At 52.4% G+C, this 19,133-nt stretch overlaps 1 protein-coding gene across 2 annotated transcripts in view; it reads right to left on the bottom strand.

Annotated features, from left to right (window-relative positions):
- Nucleotides 1-1,258: 1,258 nt before the first annotated feature.
- Nucleotides 1,259-19,133, bottom strand: part of LOC113826535 (serine/threonine-protein kinase pim-1) — a 56,216-nt gene continuing 38,341 nt past the window's right edge. The window contains exons 1-4 of one of the 2 annotated variants that reach the window (XM_027379436.2): nt 18,764-19,133; nt 15,885-16,036; nt 2,100-2,306; nt 1,259-1,906 (exon numbers count right to left, since the gene is read on the bottom strand). The exon at nt 18,764-19,133 is cut by the window's right edge and continues 147 nt beyond it. In XM_027379436.2, coding sequence (XP_027235237.1) covers nt 1,394-1,906; nt 2,100-2,306; nt 15,885-16,036; nt 18,764-18,980 — 1,089 coding nt within the window. In that variant the 5' untranslated portion in view covers nt 18,981-19,133 and the 3' untranslated portion in view covers nt 1,259-1,393. The remainder of the gene's footprint in view (nt 1,907-2,099; nt 2,307-15,884; nt 16,037-18,763) is intronic. The other variant, XM_070133839.1, reaches the window with a different exon arrangement.

The raw sequence follows: 19,133 nt of genomic DNA, 5'->3' as shown, positions 1-19,133 counted from the left end.
ATTCAGAATTAACAATAAGATCTTTTTTTTAAATCGAAATAGGTCATCTATGCAGTTGAAGAACAAATTATCATCATTAGGAGAGAGAAAAAAAGTTAAAAATAAGAAAGAATCCATTAAGACTCGGCAAAGTCCTGGATCAACCCAAGTCCCGCTCTCACTGCACACAACTCTCACAAGAAAATGTATAATAAATAAATAAATAAATAAAGCAATGTACAAATTAAGTCAAGATTTGGGAAGATTATGAGTGACAAACATGGAGCCAGTTCGAACAAGAGGTTTGTTCAAACTATATATATATATATATATCTTTATTATGATTTAATGTGCGATTATTTTATACACCAATGTTCTGACGATGATCGGATGGCAAATGGAAAGGATTTTTTTTTATTATTATTTATAGGGATGGTTCGGAAACGACGACAGTTTCCGTTTTCTTTGCGGTCGTGGCAGTGGCGAGGGTTCGAGGGGAGACTCCTCCAGGGCCGATGAGAAATTTTATGACAATCTTTGGGATATGCTGTTTCGTGAGGGGAGCGGACACGCGGGGCGGGGTCCAAGCAAATAGTACTACAAACATTTACGTTTTCCACATCATTAAACTTGACTTTTTGATATCATACAGAACTTACACACTTGAGCAATGGCTTATGATCAAATCTGTACACGGGGAGAGAACTTTTTACAATATGTACAAGCTCATATGGATAGTTCAAGCACCAAAATAAATTAAGTCCTTTACATTTTTACAGGGAAAAGTCTGGACTTGTAACATAATAACCTTTGGTTTCCAAGCCTGAAGCTCATTCGTGAGAAGAAAGCCGAGACTGCATTGTTTGGCATTGCGAGAGTGAGGTCGTGGTGGCGCGTGGGCGCGAGCGGCGCCGCCCACACTGCAGCCACCACCACGCTGCAGCTCCTGTCGCCCCGCCCGCACGCCCACGCCGCGGCGGGGCGCTGGGCGGGCGAGCCAACAGCGAGTGAGTCAGGGGCAGGGGGAGGCCCCCTGGCGAGGTTGCAGGCAATAAATAAATGATGCGGCCCAGGGCGGGCCGGGCCGGGCCGCACCATACGTACGGCCGGAGATCCTGAGTACCGCCGGCCGGGACAACACACCTGCGCGGCGGCAGGTGACTGTACAGCGGCGCCGCCTACATTTTACATCCCCAGGATGAGACGCGGGCTTCTCAAGCCCACACTTTGGTATGCGGGAGGGACCCCGCGCGCCCTCGACGCCCACGAGGAGCGGGGGCCGCTGCCGCCGCCCGGGTCACGCCCACGCGGGGCGGGGCGGGAGGGGGCGCCGTCAGGACACGTCGGGGGGCGGGGGCGGGGGCGGGGGAGAGAACGCAGGTGCGGGTTACAGCACCACTAGCGGGGGCCGCCATCAAAGCGACTCCTGGGACGACGTGGAGCACTTGTCGAGCGACGCCTGGTCGGGGTGGCGGATCCGCGGCGGCGGCGGGGGCGACAGCCACGGGTGCTGCAGGATGCTGTCCAGCGACGGCCGCTCCGTGGGCCGCACCCGCAGGCACCAGCGCACCAGGTACTGGCACTCCTCGCTCACCGCCGAGCGGAAGTGCACGCGCGCCGCCACGATCTGCTCGTCGTGCTCGAACGGGATGTCGCCGCACACCAGGTCGTAGAGCAGGATGCCCAGCGACCACACGGTGGCCGGCACGCCCTCGTACTGGTTGTAGCGGATCCACTCGGGCGGCGAGTACACGCGCGTGCCGTCGAAGTCCGTGTACGTCTTGTCGGACAGCAGCGCGCCCGACCCGAAGTCGATCAGCTTGAGCACCGGCCGCCCCTTCGAGTCGTACGTCACCAGCAGGTTCTCGTCCTTGATGTCGCGGTGGATGACTCCGGCGGCGTGGCAGTCGCGCACGATGTCCACCACCTGGGGGAGGGAAGGGGGGGGGGGGGGTTAGTCGTTACGCAGGCAAGGGGAAAGGCACAGGCACAAACACAGAAAGACAGACAGACACATACATCCATAAACACGCATATATATATATACACACACATACACACACGCACACACACACACACACACACACACACACACACACACAGCAACGACCGGCGCTCACCTGCTTGAAGAGCGACCGCGCCTCCGCCTCCGGGATGACCTTGCGCTCCGTGATGTAGTCGAAGAGGTCCTTGCAGGGCTCGGGCCGCTCGAACACCAGCAGGAAGGAGTCGTCGCGCTCGATCCAGTCCAGGAGCTTGACCACGTTGGCCACGTGGGCCACGCGCAGCAGCAGGGCCACCTCTCTCGGGGCGCGCCGCCCGCCCACCTGCAGGAGAACAGAAGAGAGCGTTGAGTCTACGGGAAACACCTTTTTATATACATAACACAACATACCATAACATAACATAACATAATATATATTCATATGTATTCATTCACTCATAATCACACTCATAATTGTCCTTAAATCTACATCTACTACATCATCTACATCCACACATCAAGAGACGCAAAAGGAGCAACCACGAGGTCATTCATCAATCCCTTTAAAACTACGAACCCTCAACGACGCTATTTAAGTGACGTGCCCCGAGCTCTCTGCGTAGCGGTGTTCGGCCAGTGCTCCTGGACCCGCATTCCTGACAAGGCCTTGCTCTCCCCCCCCCCTCTCCCCTCTCCCCTCTCCTCTCTCTCTCTCTCCCGCCCCTCTCGTCTCATCTCATCTCATCACACGTCTTCTCACTCCCTCTCATTCCCTTTTCTTTTCTCTCTCTCTCTCTCTTTCTCTCTTTTTCTTTCCTTTTCTCTTTCTCTCCTCGGACGAACGAACAAACAGACAGACAAACAGACAAACAAACACACGCTCTTATCTGGCCATCGCGAGAGCTCTCCCTCAGGCATCGTACCAGGCGGAGAGGAGAACCAGCGGGTTGAGTATGACGTAAAGCAGAGAGGCTGGAGGAAAGGGAGAGGAAGGAAGAGAGGGAGAGGGGGAAGGAGGAAAGGGAGGAAAGGGAGAGGGAAGGAGCAGGGGAGGAAAGAAGGAGAGGGAGAGGGAAGGAGGAGGGGAAGACGGGAGGGAATATAAGATTGGGGTAAACAAAACAAAACAAAAAAAAAAACAAAAGGTAAAAGAAAAGAGGTTAAGTAATGCAGTATACGCAAGAAGGAGGGAATATTATGAAGCAGAGGAAGAGGAAGAAGAGGAAGAGGAGGAGGAGGAGGAGCAACAGCAGCAGCAGGAGGAGGAGGAGGAGGAGGAGGAGGAAGGGGGGCGACGCTGCGGTGACTGCGGCTACCGAGTGTCGTGCTTGACTGCTTCTGCTGTCTCCCCCCCCCCTCCAACCACCACCACACCGCCATCGCCATCAAACCAAAACCTCCCACGAAACGCAAGTCGTGTCCCCCCCCCCCCCAAAAAAAAAAGAAAGAAGGAAAGAAGGAAAGAAAGAAAAAAAAGTCCAATCCGAAAATCGAAACACATCCCCCCCCCTAAAAAAAAGAAAAACAAACAAACAAACAAACACGAAAAATCACCAAGAGCCACCCCTGGGTAGTATAGGACGGGGGGAAGGGGAGAGGGGGAGGGGAGGGGATGTCGGCATTCCTAGGCACTGGCGGACATTGACCACCACTCCGGCCGTCCTTCATGTGGGTGGCGGGGTGGGGTGGATAGGGGGGTGGATGGGCGTGTGGCAGGGTGGGGTGGATAGGTGGGTGGATGGGAGGAAGGGGGGGCGGACAAGGGTGGATGGGAACGAACACGGGAGTCAGAATCAAATAAATAAAAAATAGTAACAACAACAATAATAATAATAATAACAAAACAATGATAATAAAACAATAATAATAACAACAAAACAACAACAATAATAATAACAACAAAACAATAATAATAATTGAAAGGTCAAAGAAACGGGAAATGTCTGAAGGAGAAGGGGCTTTTGAGACCGCTTGAGGACTAGTAAAGACGATGACGATGACGACGATAATAATAATAATAATAATAATAATAATAATAATAATAATAATAATAATAATAATAATAATAAAAAGACCACTAAAAAGGGAAGGCGGAGACGACAGCAACAATAATAAACACACGAGGACTTGCGAGGACGAATGGGGAAGGGGGTGGAGGGGGGGTGGGGGTGACAGAAAAGGCCAAGTCACCATTCAAATCCCAAACGACAACAACAATGACCCCGCGGAGACAGACAGACACAAACAAACACCTCGCCCTTGGAAACGTGGCCCCCCAAACGAACGCACGAACGAACGGAGAAAAATACCCCCCCTCCCCCCCTAATGCCACCCCTTACCCCCCACCCCCTTCGACTTCCCCTCTCACCCCCTCTAACATCATGGTGACGCAGCCATGCCCGATGCCCCCTCCATCTCCCCCTCCCCCTTTCACCCCTTCCCCCGACGCCCCCCTCCCCCTTTCACCCCTTACCCCAAACCCCCTCCCCCCTCCCCCTTTCAACCCCTTACCCCAAACCCCCCCTCCCTCCCCCCACCCCCCAGAAGAGCGCACCTGTTATACCTTAAGCCTATTGACGTCCATAGGCCTCCCCAAACCGCATTATTAATACCCGCATCGCCTCTCACGCTTGTTTGCCGTCTGTCTCCCTGCGTCTGTCTGTCTGTCCGGCGAAAGAACGCAAGGTGGGGAGGGGGGGGAGGAGGGGGAGGCCTCGCTGGCACCCCTCCTCCACCCTCCTCCGTCTCTTTCCCTCCTCCCTCCCACCCCTTCCCCTCTCTCCTTCCCCCCCCCCGAGGTAATGGCACGGCGAATTCCTCCCAGGGCTTCGGGGATTCCCAAAAATACGAAGCTCCAGACGGCCCTACCTCTCTTCTTCTCTTCTTTTCTTCCTCCTCCTCCTCCTCCTCCTCCTTCTCCTCTCTTCTTCTCTTCTTTTCCTCCTCCTCCTCCTCCTCTTCCTATACCCCATCCCCTAACCCTATCCCCCCTCAAAAAAAATAATAATAAATAAATAAATAATAAAAAAAAAACGTGCCCATCCACCTATCCACGGGCCTCTCCCTCTCTCCCTCTATCCACCTATCCACAAGCCTCTCCCTCTATCCACCTATCCACAAGCCTCTCTCCCTCTATCCACCTATCCACAGGCTTCTCCCTCTCCCCCTCTATCCACCCTCAGCGCCGAAACGAACGGAATGCGACCAACCCGACTCGCCCCGCCGTCCGTCGGGTTAATCCCCTCTCCATCGGGCGACCGGGAGCGAACAGATGCCAGGCTACTTAAGGAGGCCTCTGTGGTCATTCGCCTCAGACAGACAGACAGACAGACAGACAAGACAAGACACACGCAGAGAGAAAAGACGAACAGACAGACACACGCAGAGAGAAAAGACGAACAGACAGACAGATGCAAAGAGAGAGAAAGCCACAAGCCACATAGACAGACAGACAGATGCAAAAAGAAAGAAAGAAAAAAAGACACGCACAAACACAGACAAGACAGGCGCAGAAAAGCCAGACACACAGACAGACAGACACAGACGCAGAAAAGCCAGACACAGACAGACACGGACAGGCGCATAACGAAGACCAGTCCACAGCGCACGAGAGGAGAGCCAGAGCAACGAAAACAGCGCAATAACGCAATAAGAAAGAGCGAAAAAGTCATCGCGACAGATGATGGAGGAGGAGGAGGAGGAGGAGAAGGGAGGAGGAGGAGAAGGGAGGAGGATGAGAAGGGGGGGAGGAGGAGGAGTATGGAGAAGGGGGGAGGAGGAGGAGGATGAGAAGGGGGAGGAGGATAGAAGGGGGAGGAGGAGGAGGAGGAGGAAGAAGGGGAGGAGGAGGAGGAGGATGAGAAGGGAGGAGGGAGGAGGAGGAGGAGGAAGGGTAGACAGAGAGGGGGTGGGGGGGGCAGTCGCATACCAGACAAGGCTAGAAGAATCGGGTTGAGAGGTAGGGTCGGTTGAGTGGAGGGGCAAGGGTGGGGGAGAGGGGGTGGGGGGGTAGAGGTAGGGTCAGAGGAGGCAAAGAGAACTTAAAAAACTGTAATTTACGAAGAACGGAGTTGAATAAAAGAAGAAAAAAATAAAGATGGCGGGGTGCGAAGGAGCATCCGAGAAGAGAGAGAAAGAAAAAAGAGAAGGATTATGAGATGAACAGTTGGGAATGAGGGAAGATTCCGACACGCGGGCTGAGAAATGAGGAAATGAAAGGGAGAAGAAGAGGGAGAAGCAGAAAGGAAGAGAGGTAAGAGGCAGAAAAGAGAGAGAGGGAGAGGAAAAAGACAGCAAAGAAGAGGGAAGACAGACAAGCCGAGACAAAACCGTGATCTAACACTGGTCACTTCACTCCCCAAACATCCTCATCCTCCCCCTCCCCCTCCCCCCACCCCCACCCTCCTCCTCCTCCTCCTCCCCCTCATCACCATCTCCGTAACAGGTTGGTATGCGAGACGAAGACGAGGAGGGAGGAGGGGGAGAGGGGGAGGAAAGGAAGGAGGGAGGGAGAGAGGGAGAGAGGAGGAGGAGGTCAAAAAGCGGCGTTGCTACGTGAACACAGGGCGTTTAAAGAGAGAGAGAGAGAGAGAGAGAGAGAGAGAGAGAGAGAGAGAGAGAGAGAGAGAGAGAGAGAGAGAGAGAGAGAGAGAGAGAGAGAGAGAGAGAGAGAGAGAGAGGGAGAGAGAGAGAGAGAGAGAGAGAGAGAGAGAGAGAGAGAGAGAGAGAGAGAGAGAGAGAGAGAGAGAGAGAGAGAAAGAAAGAAAGAGAGTGAGAAAGAGAGAGAAAAGAGAGAGAGAGAGAGAGAGAGAGAGAGAGAGAGAGAGAGAGAGAGAGAGAGAGAGAGAGAGAGAGAGAGAGAGAGAGAGAGAGAGAGCGAACGCATGCATGTGTGAGTGCGTTCGTGCATTCAGCGAGAGGCACTTCAGGCGAGAGTGAACAAGCGAGTCGAAGTCAGTGGAGGATAATTATACAACGCGCGTGAACGAGTTGAGTGAGCGAGTGAATGAATGAGTGAATGAGTAAACAAGTGAGTGAATGAGTAAATAAGTGAGTGAGCGACTGAATGAGTGAGTGAATGAGTAAACAAGTGAGTGAATGAGTAAATAAGTGAGTGAGCGACTGAATGAGTGAGTGAATGAGTAAATAAGTGAGTGAGCGACTGAATGAGTGAGTGAATGAGTAAATAAGTGAGTGAGCGACTGAATGAGTGAGTGAATGAGTAAATAAGTGAGTGAGCGACTGAACGAGTTGAGTGAGCGAGTGAATGAGTAAGTGAGCGACTGAATGAGTGAATGAGTAAATAAGTGAGTGAGTGAGCGACTGAATGAGTGAGTGAATGAGTAAATAAGTGAGTGAGTGAGCGACTGAACGAGTAAATGAATGAGTGAGTGAATGAGTAAACGAGCGAGTGACCGAACGACCGAATAAGTGAATGAGCGAGCGAGCGAGCGAGTGAGAGAGAGAGAGAGAGAGAGAGAGAGAGAGAGAGAGAGAGAGAGAGAGAGAGAGAGAGAGAGCGCGCGAGAGAGGGTACGTGCAGGGGAGGAGCCGGCCTCGGGTACGGCCTCAAGAATGGGCACACGGCGGCTAGATTTCGGGGCTACTCGGGGCTATGGGCGGTTCCTCACGTGGCCCGAGTGAGGCGAGAGTCATTCCATTGTTTTGTGGGGCGATGACGGTGGAATGTTCAGCGGGAGGGGAGGGGGAGGGGAGAGGAAAGAATAGCGCAAAATAGTGAATTGAAGTAGAAGTAGTAATAGTGGTCGTAGTAGTAGTAGTAGTAATAGAGATCGTAGTAGTAGTAGTAATCGTAGTAGTACTCGTAGTAATAGAAATCGTAGTAGTAGTAGTAGTAGTAATCGTAGTAGTAGTAGTAGTAGTAGTAATAGAGATCGTAGTAGTAGTAGTAGTAGTAGTAATCGTAGTAGTATTCGTAGTAATAAAAATCGTAGTAGTAGTAGTAGTAATCATAGTAATAGTAGTAGTAGTAATCATAGTAATAGTAGTAGTAGTAATCATAGTAATAGTAGTAGTAGTAATCATAGTAATAGTAGTAGTAGTAATCATAGTAATAGTAGTAGTAGTAATCATAGTAATAGTAGTAGTAGTAATCATAGTAATAGTAGTAGTAGTAATCATAGTAATAGTAGTAGTAGTAATCATAGTAATAGTAGTAGTAGTAATCATAGTAATAGTAGTAGTAGCAATAGTAAGTAAAAGTCCCCCTTTGCAAGCAAGAGCCCCAGTGAAGGAGGGCCTCCCCGGCCGCCCTTGGCCATTGCCGTCACGTTTCCCCGAAAAGCCCGCCCGAGCGCGTCTGGGCGGCTTCCTGCGCGCCCCTCGCTGCACAAACTGGACCGGGGGCGGAATCTGGGGGGGGGGGGGGAATTCCAGGGAACCAGCCGTGGGGAAGCTGGTGTTGCAGCTGCTGTTGTTTCTGCTGGTGTGGCTGCTAGGGTGGTGGTGGTGATGATGGTGGTGGTGGTGGTGGTGGTGGTGGTGGTGGTGGTGGTGGTGGTGGTGATGGTGGTGGTAGCGGTGGTGGTGGTGGTGATGATGGTAGTGGTGGTGATAGCCTAGCAGTAGTAGTAGTAGTAATCGTCTATAAATAGATAAATAAATAGTAGAAGCAATAGAAGTAATAGCCTAATAGTAGGAGCAGGAGTATATAAACAAACAAACAGACAGACAAGAAGTATATAAACAAACAGACAGAGACAGACAGACAAACAACGATAGCAATAGCAATAGTAGCAACAGCAGCAGTCACGGCAACGGCAGTCGTGGTGGTGGTGGCGGAAGACATGGGAACTCGGCAGACCTAACAAGCGAAAATTGCGTCATCCATTTTTCTCCCTTTTTTCTTCTCTCTCTCTCTCTTCTCTAAGCAAGCCCCTACCTTTCTCATCAGCTGATAACTATCTCCCACCATTTAGGCCTAGAGAGCCAATAGCCACGCCCCCTTTAGGCCTCCGATAACAAACAGCACCTTTTTTTTCTTTTCTTTTCTTTTTCCTCTCTCTCTCTCTCTCTCTCTCTCTCTCTCTCTCTCTCTCTCTCTCTCTCTCTCTCTCTCTCTCTCTCAGACCAGCCATTTACAACTACCATTACTAGGCCTACTGCTGAACACGATCTTGAATGAACAATGAACCTACACACGCATCCCCCTCTCCCTCTCCCTCCCCCTTCACAACTACCCCATTCATGCCCCTTTTCCTCTCCTCTGCCCCTCCCTCCCTCACCCCCCCCCCTCTCTACTCTTAAGATTTCGTGGGTAAGACAACACACACCTCACCCCCCCCCTATAGCCTCCCCCTACCAACCCCCCGCTGCTTCTCCCTCCCCCAATCCGCTTTCATTCTCCGCGTGTGTGTGTGTAGGGAACAGGAGAGAGAGAGAAAGAGAAAGAGGAAAAGGGGGGAAAGGGAAAAATGAATGGGGGAAAATGAGAGACAAAAAAAAAAAGAGTAAGGAAAATTGATACGAACTGAAGGAAGATTTTAAAAAAATGAAAGAAAAAGAAGAAGAAAGAGAATGATGACGTCACACGGCCATTCTTAAACTTTACACTCCCCCCCTCCCTTCCCTCCCTTCCCCTCCCGCCCTTGTAATCTCCCCCCCTCCCCCTTACCTACCTATCTGCTATCAGCGAATCCTTATCTTTATAATCTCATAAACCCACAGGTGTGAAGCCCTCACCCCACCCCCCCACCAACCCCCCCACCCCACACACCCACGCATACATACACGAGCGAAGGCGTACTCATGTAGGCGTATGAGCTTCCCCCCACCCCACCCCCCCACCCCACGCCTCCACCCCCGCAGCAGCCAAGCACAGGTTTCTCTTTCAACTATTCATCATTTTCGCCCCCTCCCTCCCCCTCCCTCCCCCTTCTTCTTCTCCCTTATACAGGCGCGTAGACCATTAATGAACACCGCCCACCCTCCTCCGAGCGTCTCCCGCGCCCACACACACACACACACACACACACACACACACACACACACACACACACACACACACACACACACACACACACACGCACACGCACACGCACACGCACACGCACACGCACACGCACACACACACGCACACACAAAATTACTCCAGAGTACTTCTAGGCGAGTCCATTCAGCACCCGTGGGGGAGGGAGGGAGGGAGGGAGGGAGGGAGAGGGAGACAGACGGCTCTATAGCCAGGAAATGTTTGTGCGTGAGTGCGTGCGTGCGTGTGCGAGAGAGTGAGTGTTTGACGTACATACAGACGCGGATAGGGTCGTTCCCCACCCCTCCTCCCTCCTCCCTCCCCCTCCCGCTACCACTACTACTACTACTACTACCGCCACCCTATCACCCCCTCATCCCCCCTCCGCCCCCCCACCCCCACCCCGTCACGCCGTTCCTTCCCAGAGTACGAACGTGAACGCCGACGCCGGCCCGTACGCGCGTCCTCGCTCTCCCTCTCTCCCTCTCTCTCTCTCGCCGCATGAACGCCGCGTACCCCACACGCGACACGAGCATAGAAACAAGAGGAACGGCGGGGCGGGGGCGGGAAGAGGGGGGGAGGGTAGAGGGGAGAGGGGAGAGGGGGAGGGTAGAGGGTAGAGGAACGGGAGGGGCGGAAGAGGGGGTGGAGGGGAGGGGTGCGAGGAGGGGTATATATCGTAAACACCAGCGAAAGAGTTCTTTAAAAAAAATAAAGTGAAAATAATAATAATAACAATAGCCATTAAATGCAAAAGTAAAAGAAAAAAAAAAAGATGGGGAAAAAAAAGGAGGGTCTCATCATCAAAATTACATGCCCATCATCTGACAACACTCCCTCCCCCACCTTCCACCTCCACCCCCACCCCCACCCCCCCTCCCAGACGTAGTACTACGACCGCCGTTCCTTCTCCCTCCTCTACCTGCCCGCCTTTCCCGCCAAAATATAAGGATTCCTCGGAGCCTTCCCGCCAAAACCGAAACATTTTCCCGCCAAATTTTGGGGGAAGGATAATCCGCTGCGGAAACACGATCACCTTTCGACCGTCCGTCATCTTGCTCTTCTCCAGTTCCTCTCAATCCCGATATGAGATGCGCGTTGACGAAAGAGAGACAGAAAGAGCGAGAGAGAGAGAGAGAGTGAAAATAAAACCCAGCGGAAAAGGAGAACGCTGTTTTGGAACCCACAGACGCCCAGACGCGCGTGTGCGTCTTATCGCCGCCTAAAAATAGAGACCGAGGAGGAACAGGAGGAGGAAAAGAGAAGAAGAAGAAGAAGAAGGAGGAGGAGGAGGGCAGATAAGACACAGACAGACAAAACAGAAGGCGAGGACGCGGCCCAGAAAAAACTGAAACCTCGCGTGTGTCAATGGCCTTAATAAGAAGTTAGGGAGCCGAGAAGAACAACCCTTTTTCAGACGGTCAAAGAGGAATAGAAAAGGGAGGAGAGAGGAGGTAGGGAAGGGGAGAGGGGAGGAGGAGGGAGGGAAGGGGAGAGGGGAGAAGTGAGGAGGAGGCAGGGAAGGGGAGAGGGGAGAGGAGAGGAGGAGGTAGGGGAGAGGAAAGAGGAGGAGGAGGAGGAGGGTGCGGTCTAGAGGGAGTGAGGGGCGCACAGCAGCAACCAACTAAACCCTTAGCAACGTTACTTCACTCCCTCCCTCCCTCCTCCTCCTCCTCCTCGTCCCCTACAATCCTCCCCCACCCAAACAAGATCTCCCCCTCTACTCTTTTTTTTTTCCTTTCCTGAAAGTCTCTCTCCAGACTCGGCCGCTCATTCACTCCCTCCTCTTAGCAACATGGCGCGTAGGCCTATCCGCGACCCCCACGCACACGTACACACACACAGACGGACAGACGCAGACACACACACACGGACGGACAGACGCAGACGCAGACACACACACACACACACACACACACACACACACACACACACACACACACACACACACACACACACACACACACACACACACACACAATCACACACACCAGACCAACCAACCCACCCGCCCACACACACACACACCCTCCCACCCGCCCGCCCGCACGAAGACGAAGAAGACGACCCACGCCGCCCGCCACACCACGCCACCACCGCCGCCACCGCCACCGCCGCCACCACCGCCACCGCCGCCACCACCGCTACGCCCAACCCGCCCCGGACCGGAAATCGACAAGAAGGATCGAATTAGGCGCCTGACAAGAGCGTCCTGCGACCCACCGACCGACCGACAGAAACCTTGGCAGTTGACGAAGGCCAGACGCGAGAGGGGGAAGGGGGTGGGGGAGGAGGAGAGGGAGGGGGAAGGGGGTGGGGGAGGAGGAGAGGGAGGAGGAGAGGGAGGGGAGGGGGAGAGGGAGGAGGAGGGGAGGGGGAGGTGAGGGAAGGGGGATTGGAGGGGGAGGTGAATATGAGGAATGGAAAGGGCAGAGGGTGGGCGGTAGAGGAGGAGGAGGAGGAGGGGGTGTATATGGGAAAATGGGAAGGGGGTGATATAAATAAGGGGGAGGGGGAAGTGAGTAGGGCGGGATGGGAGGGGAGGGGAAAGGTGAATAAGGGCAAGAGGGGAAAGAAAAAGGAAAGTTAGGGAGACGAATGAGGAGAGGAGAGAAGAGAAGAGGTGAATGAACGAAAGAAGGAGAGCGCGGGAGAGGCTGAGGGGGTGAGAGAGGTAGGGGTAGGGGGGGGGAGAAAGATGCCTTAGAAATGAGCATCTACAGGTCACCCCCACATCCCCTACGTACCTCTCTCCCCCTCTCCTTCCCCCCCCCCCCCCCAAGCACCCAACCTCTTCCTTCATTTGAAATTTAAATCCTGCGCAGGACTCTACGGGACGGGAAGGAGGGAGGGAGGGAGAGAGGAAGGAGGGAGGAGGAGGGGAGGAGGGAGAGAGAGACCTATGGAAGAGGAGGAAGGAAAAGGGAAGGAGGAAGGTGCCGACAAACCGACTAAACTACCAACTGGAATCGAATAACATCCGGGGTGATTAAGATCAATTAAAGACTTCATTCTTTCCTCGGCGAGACCTCACTTACAACCCCCCCCCCCTCCACCCCCCTCCCCTCTCCCGAAGCACCATACACCCCCAAACGCACCGACTGTACATTCGTGGATCTCATTAATAACAGGTACAGAGAGAGGGGGGGTGGGGAGGAACGGAAAGAGAAGAAGACGGCGAAGGAGGAGGAGGAAAGATAGGGAGAAGGAGAGGGAAAAAAGCAGAAATATACCGTCCAAAGAGGGGAATCAGGAGTAGGGGGGTTGGACAGTGAAGGAAGGAGGGAGGGAGGGAGGGAGGGAGGGGGCCTGGTACTGGTATGTAGCTGCAGGGACGCATACGGTTAGGTATGCCGGTATGCGCAGAGCCAGCCACCGCCGATGCTAACCGAAGCGGGGCGAACGAGAGAGAGAAAACAAACAGAAGAGAGAGAGAGACGAAGACGAGGGAAGAGAAAAAAAAGAAAGATAGAAGGATGGATGGATAAGTCGCGAGAGGATATTCAAAAGCGTGCCCTCATCCCCCCTCCCCTCCCCTCCCACCTCTCATTCTCCCTCCTTCCCTTCTTCCTCTTCGTGCAGATTCCGCGCAAAATTCGGGGCGGGGCGTCGCATTCCTCGTGCCCTAACTGAAGTGGCCGCGGGCGGGAGAGAGAGAGAGAGAGAGAGAGAGAGAAGGGGGGGGGGCACCTGTACACGAAAGGAATGCCCTCCCCCTTACTTCCTTTCTTTCTCCCCCTCCATCTCTCTCTCTCTTTCTCCCCCTCCATCTCTCTCTCTCTCTCTCTCGCTCTCTCTCTCTCTCTCTCTCTCTCTCTCTCTCTCTCTCTCTCTCTCTCTCTCTCTCTCTCCCCTCTCCTTCACGTGACCAACCTCCGCGCCAAGGAGGGGAAAGAGGAGGAAGGGGGCGTCAATAGTGCAAGTTGCAGAGTCGACCCCCTGTCACGTGCCGCCCATATCCGCGTGCATATGATGCTGCCAAGACCCACTCGCCTTGCTTTGTAACCAGAGACGTTGGTGGTGGGTGGTGGTGGTGGGTGGTGGTGGTGGTGGGTGGTGATGGTGGTGGGTGGTGGTGGTGGTGGGTGGTGGTGGTGGTGGGTGGTGGTGGTGGTGGTGGTGGGTGGTGATGGTGGTGGGTGGTGGTGGTGATGGTGGTGGGTGGTGGTGGTGCCAAGGATGGTGGAGGACGGGTATTATGGTTGTCACTGCCATTGCCATCGTCGTTTCCACCACCGCGACTATGGCAGCTCCCCACGACCCTGCCTTCCCCCATTCGAAGGCGACTTAGCACAGAAACGACCCCCGGGTAAATGTATCGTTGCAGTCGTACCTACGACCCCCGCCCCCCCCCTCTCCTGGTCTCTCCCGCCCACCTCCTGCTGCCCGGCAAGACGAACCAGAGAGAGAGAGAGAGAGAGAGAGAGAGAGAGAGAGAGAGAGAGAGAGAGAGAGAGAGAGAGAGAGAGAGAGAGAGAGAGAGAGAGAGAGAGAGAGAAACAAATTCTCCTTCCTCCTCCTCCATCTCCCCTTCCTTCCTTCCTCCTCCTCGTCCGCGTCGTCCTCCTCCTCCTCCTCCCCACCCACGCGCCTATATGCTCCCCTCTCTCTCCGCCCTCCCCCCATCCGCCCTCCCCTCACAGACAGACACGTCGGGGAGTATCGATCGAGACAAGACCCCAGCCACTGCCCGAGACCCCGCCCCTTCTCTCTTCTCTCCTCTTTACTCTCCCTTCTTTTTTTCCCAGTCTGCGTCTTGTACGTCTGCTTCGCCTTCTCCCTTTCCCCTCCATTCTTTATTCTCTCTCTCTCTTATCTATTCTCCTTCGCTGGGGAATGCAGGGGGGGGGGGCAAAAAGGGGGAGAGAGGTAATTAAAGAGAGGAACAAAAACATTAAACAATAAAAATAAGCATAGGAGGCTAAGCGGAAGGGAGACGAAGGAGAAGGGAGAGATGGAAGAAGGTAGACGACACAACGAGCAATAAGAAAAGAAAAAGAGAAATAAGGAGACACACGACTTCCGTATACAGACTGCCCCCCCCCCCACCCCCCACCTTACCCCCCAGCTACCTCTCCCTCAGAAAATCCGATCCCCTCCCTCCCACTCCTCTCCTCCCCGCCCTCCCTCCCTCAAAGCGAGCTACGCATTAGAACCTTCGTATGCAACAGCCCCCCCCCCCACTCACCCCCACCCCCCTCTCCGTCTCCCCTCACTCGAATGCGAGGAGACGAGAGGCGAGCCTACTTCCCCTCTCCCTCCCTCCCCTCTTTCACCTGGCCTACTTCTGCGGGGATGCAAAGTGGTGGGACGAAGATGCAAGAGGGGGGGAGGGGGGTAATGAAGATGGTGCTTCAGGGAGGGGGGAGGGGGGGGGGAAACGTCATTAACTGATGCTTCGGTTATCTTCATTTTTTTCCATTTAAAGTGTAATTTAGTGAGATGGCCAATGCCCGGGAGTGGGGGGGGGGGAGAGGGGGCGAGAGGGAGGGAGAGGGAGAGGGAGGGGAGAGAGAGAGAGGGAGAGAGAGAGAGAGAGGGAGAGAGAGAGAGAGAGAGAGAGAGAGAGAGAGAGAGAGAGAGAGAGAGAGAGAGAGAGAGAGAGAGAGAGAGAGAGAGAGAGAGAGAGAGAGAGCACACAATAGGAAACAGAAGTGGAACAGTTCCCCTCAACTCCCCCCCCCCATCTCTCTGTGGCATAACAAACTGAACAACGCAGACGATACATACAACCCTCCAACACACTCGGGGCATAAACAAACACTCCATACCCGCACCGAGACCAACACAACAACACACACACACACACACACACACACACACACACACACACACACACACACACCCTTCCAGATCCAGAAACACAATAGAATATGCATAAAAAAATCGAATAACACAACCAATAAAATACAACAACAACAAAACTGTACTCACCATTTCCCATGCTGTGATTTTGGCTTTGGCAACTTGTTTGATGGCGACGGGGGCTCCATCCCTCACTCTCCAGCCGGAGTAGACTGTCCCGAAGCCGCCCTTGCCGAGGACTGGCCCCACTCGGTACGTCTCCTCAACGGGCCGCCCATTCCCTACAGAAGCCGCCCGAAGTGGTAGGAAGAAGGGAGAAGGGAGAGAGAGAAAAAAAAACAAATGTGAGCAAAACATACTACCAAACATGATTTTTTTTTTTAAATGTAATATTAATTACTCGCTTCAATACTTGCGTCGTACGATTCCTACGGCGAATAACCTCCCCACCCCCTCCCTCCAGACACACTCTCCAGAACAACCAATAAAGGCATGTGAAGAGAGGCAAACGCAACACTTCCTTGATCTAAATGGGTTTCCGAGAGGCGAGCGACGAACGAACGAGCTCCCGGCCGCGCTTCCTTCATCCCACGACACCGGAAGCCACCCCCCCCCCTTATCAAAGCCCAGCGCCTCACCCACTACCTGCTACGTGCAACTGCCTCTCCCCCGGCAGAGCACGAACACACGTACAAGTCCACACGGATAGGGAGGAAAAACAAAAACAATAAATAAATAAATAAATAAATAAACGAGGCAGACCAAAACAAAAACAACAGACAGACAGCCTGACCTACTTTCCGTGCTTCTCAGGTCAACAATACGCGCGGTCATCGAAGTATGCACGAACGACACGGCTCGGCCTCCAACTCCAACGCACGAGAGAAGAAGTGACCAAGGAGCGCATATTAGCCTCGCCAAACACGAGAGACCGGAGGAAGGAGGGCGAGGAGAGGGTTCAAGTAGGAGGAGGAGGGAGGAGGAGGGAGGAGGAGGAAGGAGGAAGGAGGAGGAGGAGGGAGGAGGGGGGAGGCAGGCAGGCAGGTACGGACCCTCGAGGTGAGCAAGCCAAAACAAAAACAAACAAAAGAAAGGGGTCAAGCAACGTGACCTCGTCTGCACCGCGTCTACAGGAGCTTCCCCCAACGCCGACGAAGGCATCCGCCCTCCGAAAGCACACGCAGACCTCGCCCAGGAACACCTTTAACGGCGAATAGACACAACACACACACACGGCCGCGCGCCAGGCTGACCCGAGGTCCCGACGCCATAGTAGGTCAAACATCCAACGCACTAAGAAAGGGGGTCCTATATATAAAAAACGAACCCACAAAAGAACGCTGTACATTCTTCCATAAAAAAGACAAACACTGACACCACCACAAAAAAATACAGGTCATTCTCTGCGGCGTCATTTCTTGTGAGAAAAGGATGCGTAGGACATGCCTCTCCCCCCCCCCCTTCCTCACACACAACCCTCCCCCCCCCCTGAACTCCGTCCTTCGAGGAGATTCAGTACCACAGCGTGATCCTCTTGCCATAAACGAAGGAATGGGAAGAACGAGGGAGAAAAAATGAGGGCCCATTCTCAAAAGCAACTGCGTAGATCCGACACAATTCTCTTTCGCAAGGATGGCTACCAAGTTCAATCTGGTTCAGGGAACAATAGGTTTAAATTGACCACACTTTCCCGTGATTATCTAAACATCCCTTGAGCGAGAATAATAATAATAAAAAAATTACGAAAGCATCAAGAGGAGTAAGCAAAACAAATAATCGTACTCAGACCATATCCTGATCAAAAAGGAAATTATATAAATGAGCCTTTATATGTCTGCCGAGATTGAAAACCAAATAACCCACTTTCCAGCACCAAATCACAACCGACAACAAAGGGAAGGAGTGATTTCACAGACATAACTTAACACCACCAGACAGCATGTCCCTGAAACAAGTAAACACACACACAGCACTGCAAATAACCAAAGAAAAATGAAATGTCCTCTCCTAAACGACCCTCACACAAAACACAAAAGCAGAAAGCTGCACAAACCCGTTAAAAAGGGTAGATTCAAACAACAACAACAAACAAGTGATTACGGTAGCCAAATACATGTCCTGTACCATCCTGATTATCGACAATTCAAATATTCCTAAATATACATATTAAAATTTAGAGTCTTACAGGAAACTATCTTTAAAAACTGCCTGAATTCTAAAGACAAGTACCTGCCTATGAGCTAAACCACAATCGAGAAGCACTGAACAGCCCAAGAACCCATTTCCACAAACAAGTCTCCTTTCTCCTTGTAAGCAGCTCGTTAAATGAACATCTACAATCTCGATCCTTTTCTAACACCTAACTCAGAAATGAAAAACTATAAAGTTAACCTCTACCTTTCCTCTACAACTACACCACAGAGTACAATACAATTACTATACGATACGTAATCTCTCTTACCTTTTCCAACCCTCTATCTCGCGAGTCAAATTTTCCTCATCCACACCATAACAAACCCGATAACAACAAAAGCAAGTGAGAAGGGGGCGCCAAAGTCGTTGCACTCTTCATTGCAAAGGTAAATAACCCCTGTTTGTACCCCCCCCTCGCCCACCCCACCCACCCCCCTCCCCACGTGGGCTGTTTACATAAAAATGCCTGATATTATGTAAATCTTCCCGGACCTAATCCGAGAATCGCGAGTCCAAAACAACACTGCATTTCGTCCCATAGATACAATTAGGTGTTACATGTGGAATCGCGAGACACTGACGTCAGGTTAAATAGGACGAACGGCCGTCGACATAAACACTAATCAGTTTCCACACAAACACTATATAAACAATAGGATTTTTTGTGCTCTATGTATACGAATACCCTTAAATTAATGATTATTATGATTCACCATCGCGACAAAACACCATTCTAACTTAACACACATCCATATGCGACTATGCTCAAACAACAACAACACAATATATCCCAAAACAAACCACTTGAAAATCACCTCTCGTGGTCAGGGGAACTGTGACTCTCGACGAAGCTGTGGCATTGGATGTTGCAGGCTTAGTCGTGGCTGCAATGGGGCCGCACTTTGAACACATTTTGCAAGACGTCGCGGTGGCCTTTTCGTCGCTGCAAAACACGGGCGGAGCGACACTGCTAGACTGCGGCGCCATGCTTGCAATGTGAGAGATCTTTGGAGAGACAATAACGTCCAACATATTCCAGATTACTCATTCACTCGAAATTTGGGAAGAAATGCCTTGGAGAGAAGTTTGATTCCTTTTCTATGTTTGTTTCACTTGAACTTTTTTTTTTTTTTTAAGAAAATGCCTTTTTCTCTTAACTAAAAACAAAACTGTGGGAAGTCCTTC

Source organism: Penaeus vannamei, chromosome 19 (genome assembly GCF_042767895.1).
Source record: "Penaeus vannamei isolate JL-2024 chromosome 19, ASM4276789v1, whole genome shotgun sequence".
In the NCBI taxonomy this organism is placed as follows: Eukaryota; Metazoa; Arthropoda; class Malacostraca; order Decapoda; family Penaeidae; genus Penaeus; species Penaeus vannamei.
Note: the sequence above shows the minus strand (reverse complement) of the source record. Positions and strands in the feature narration are given on the sequence as shown.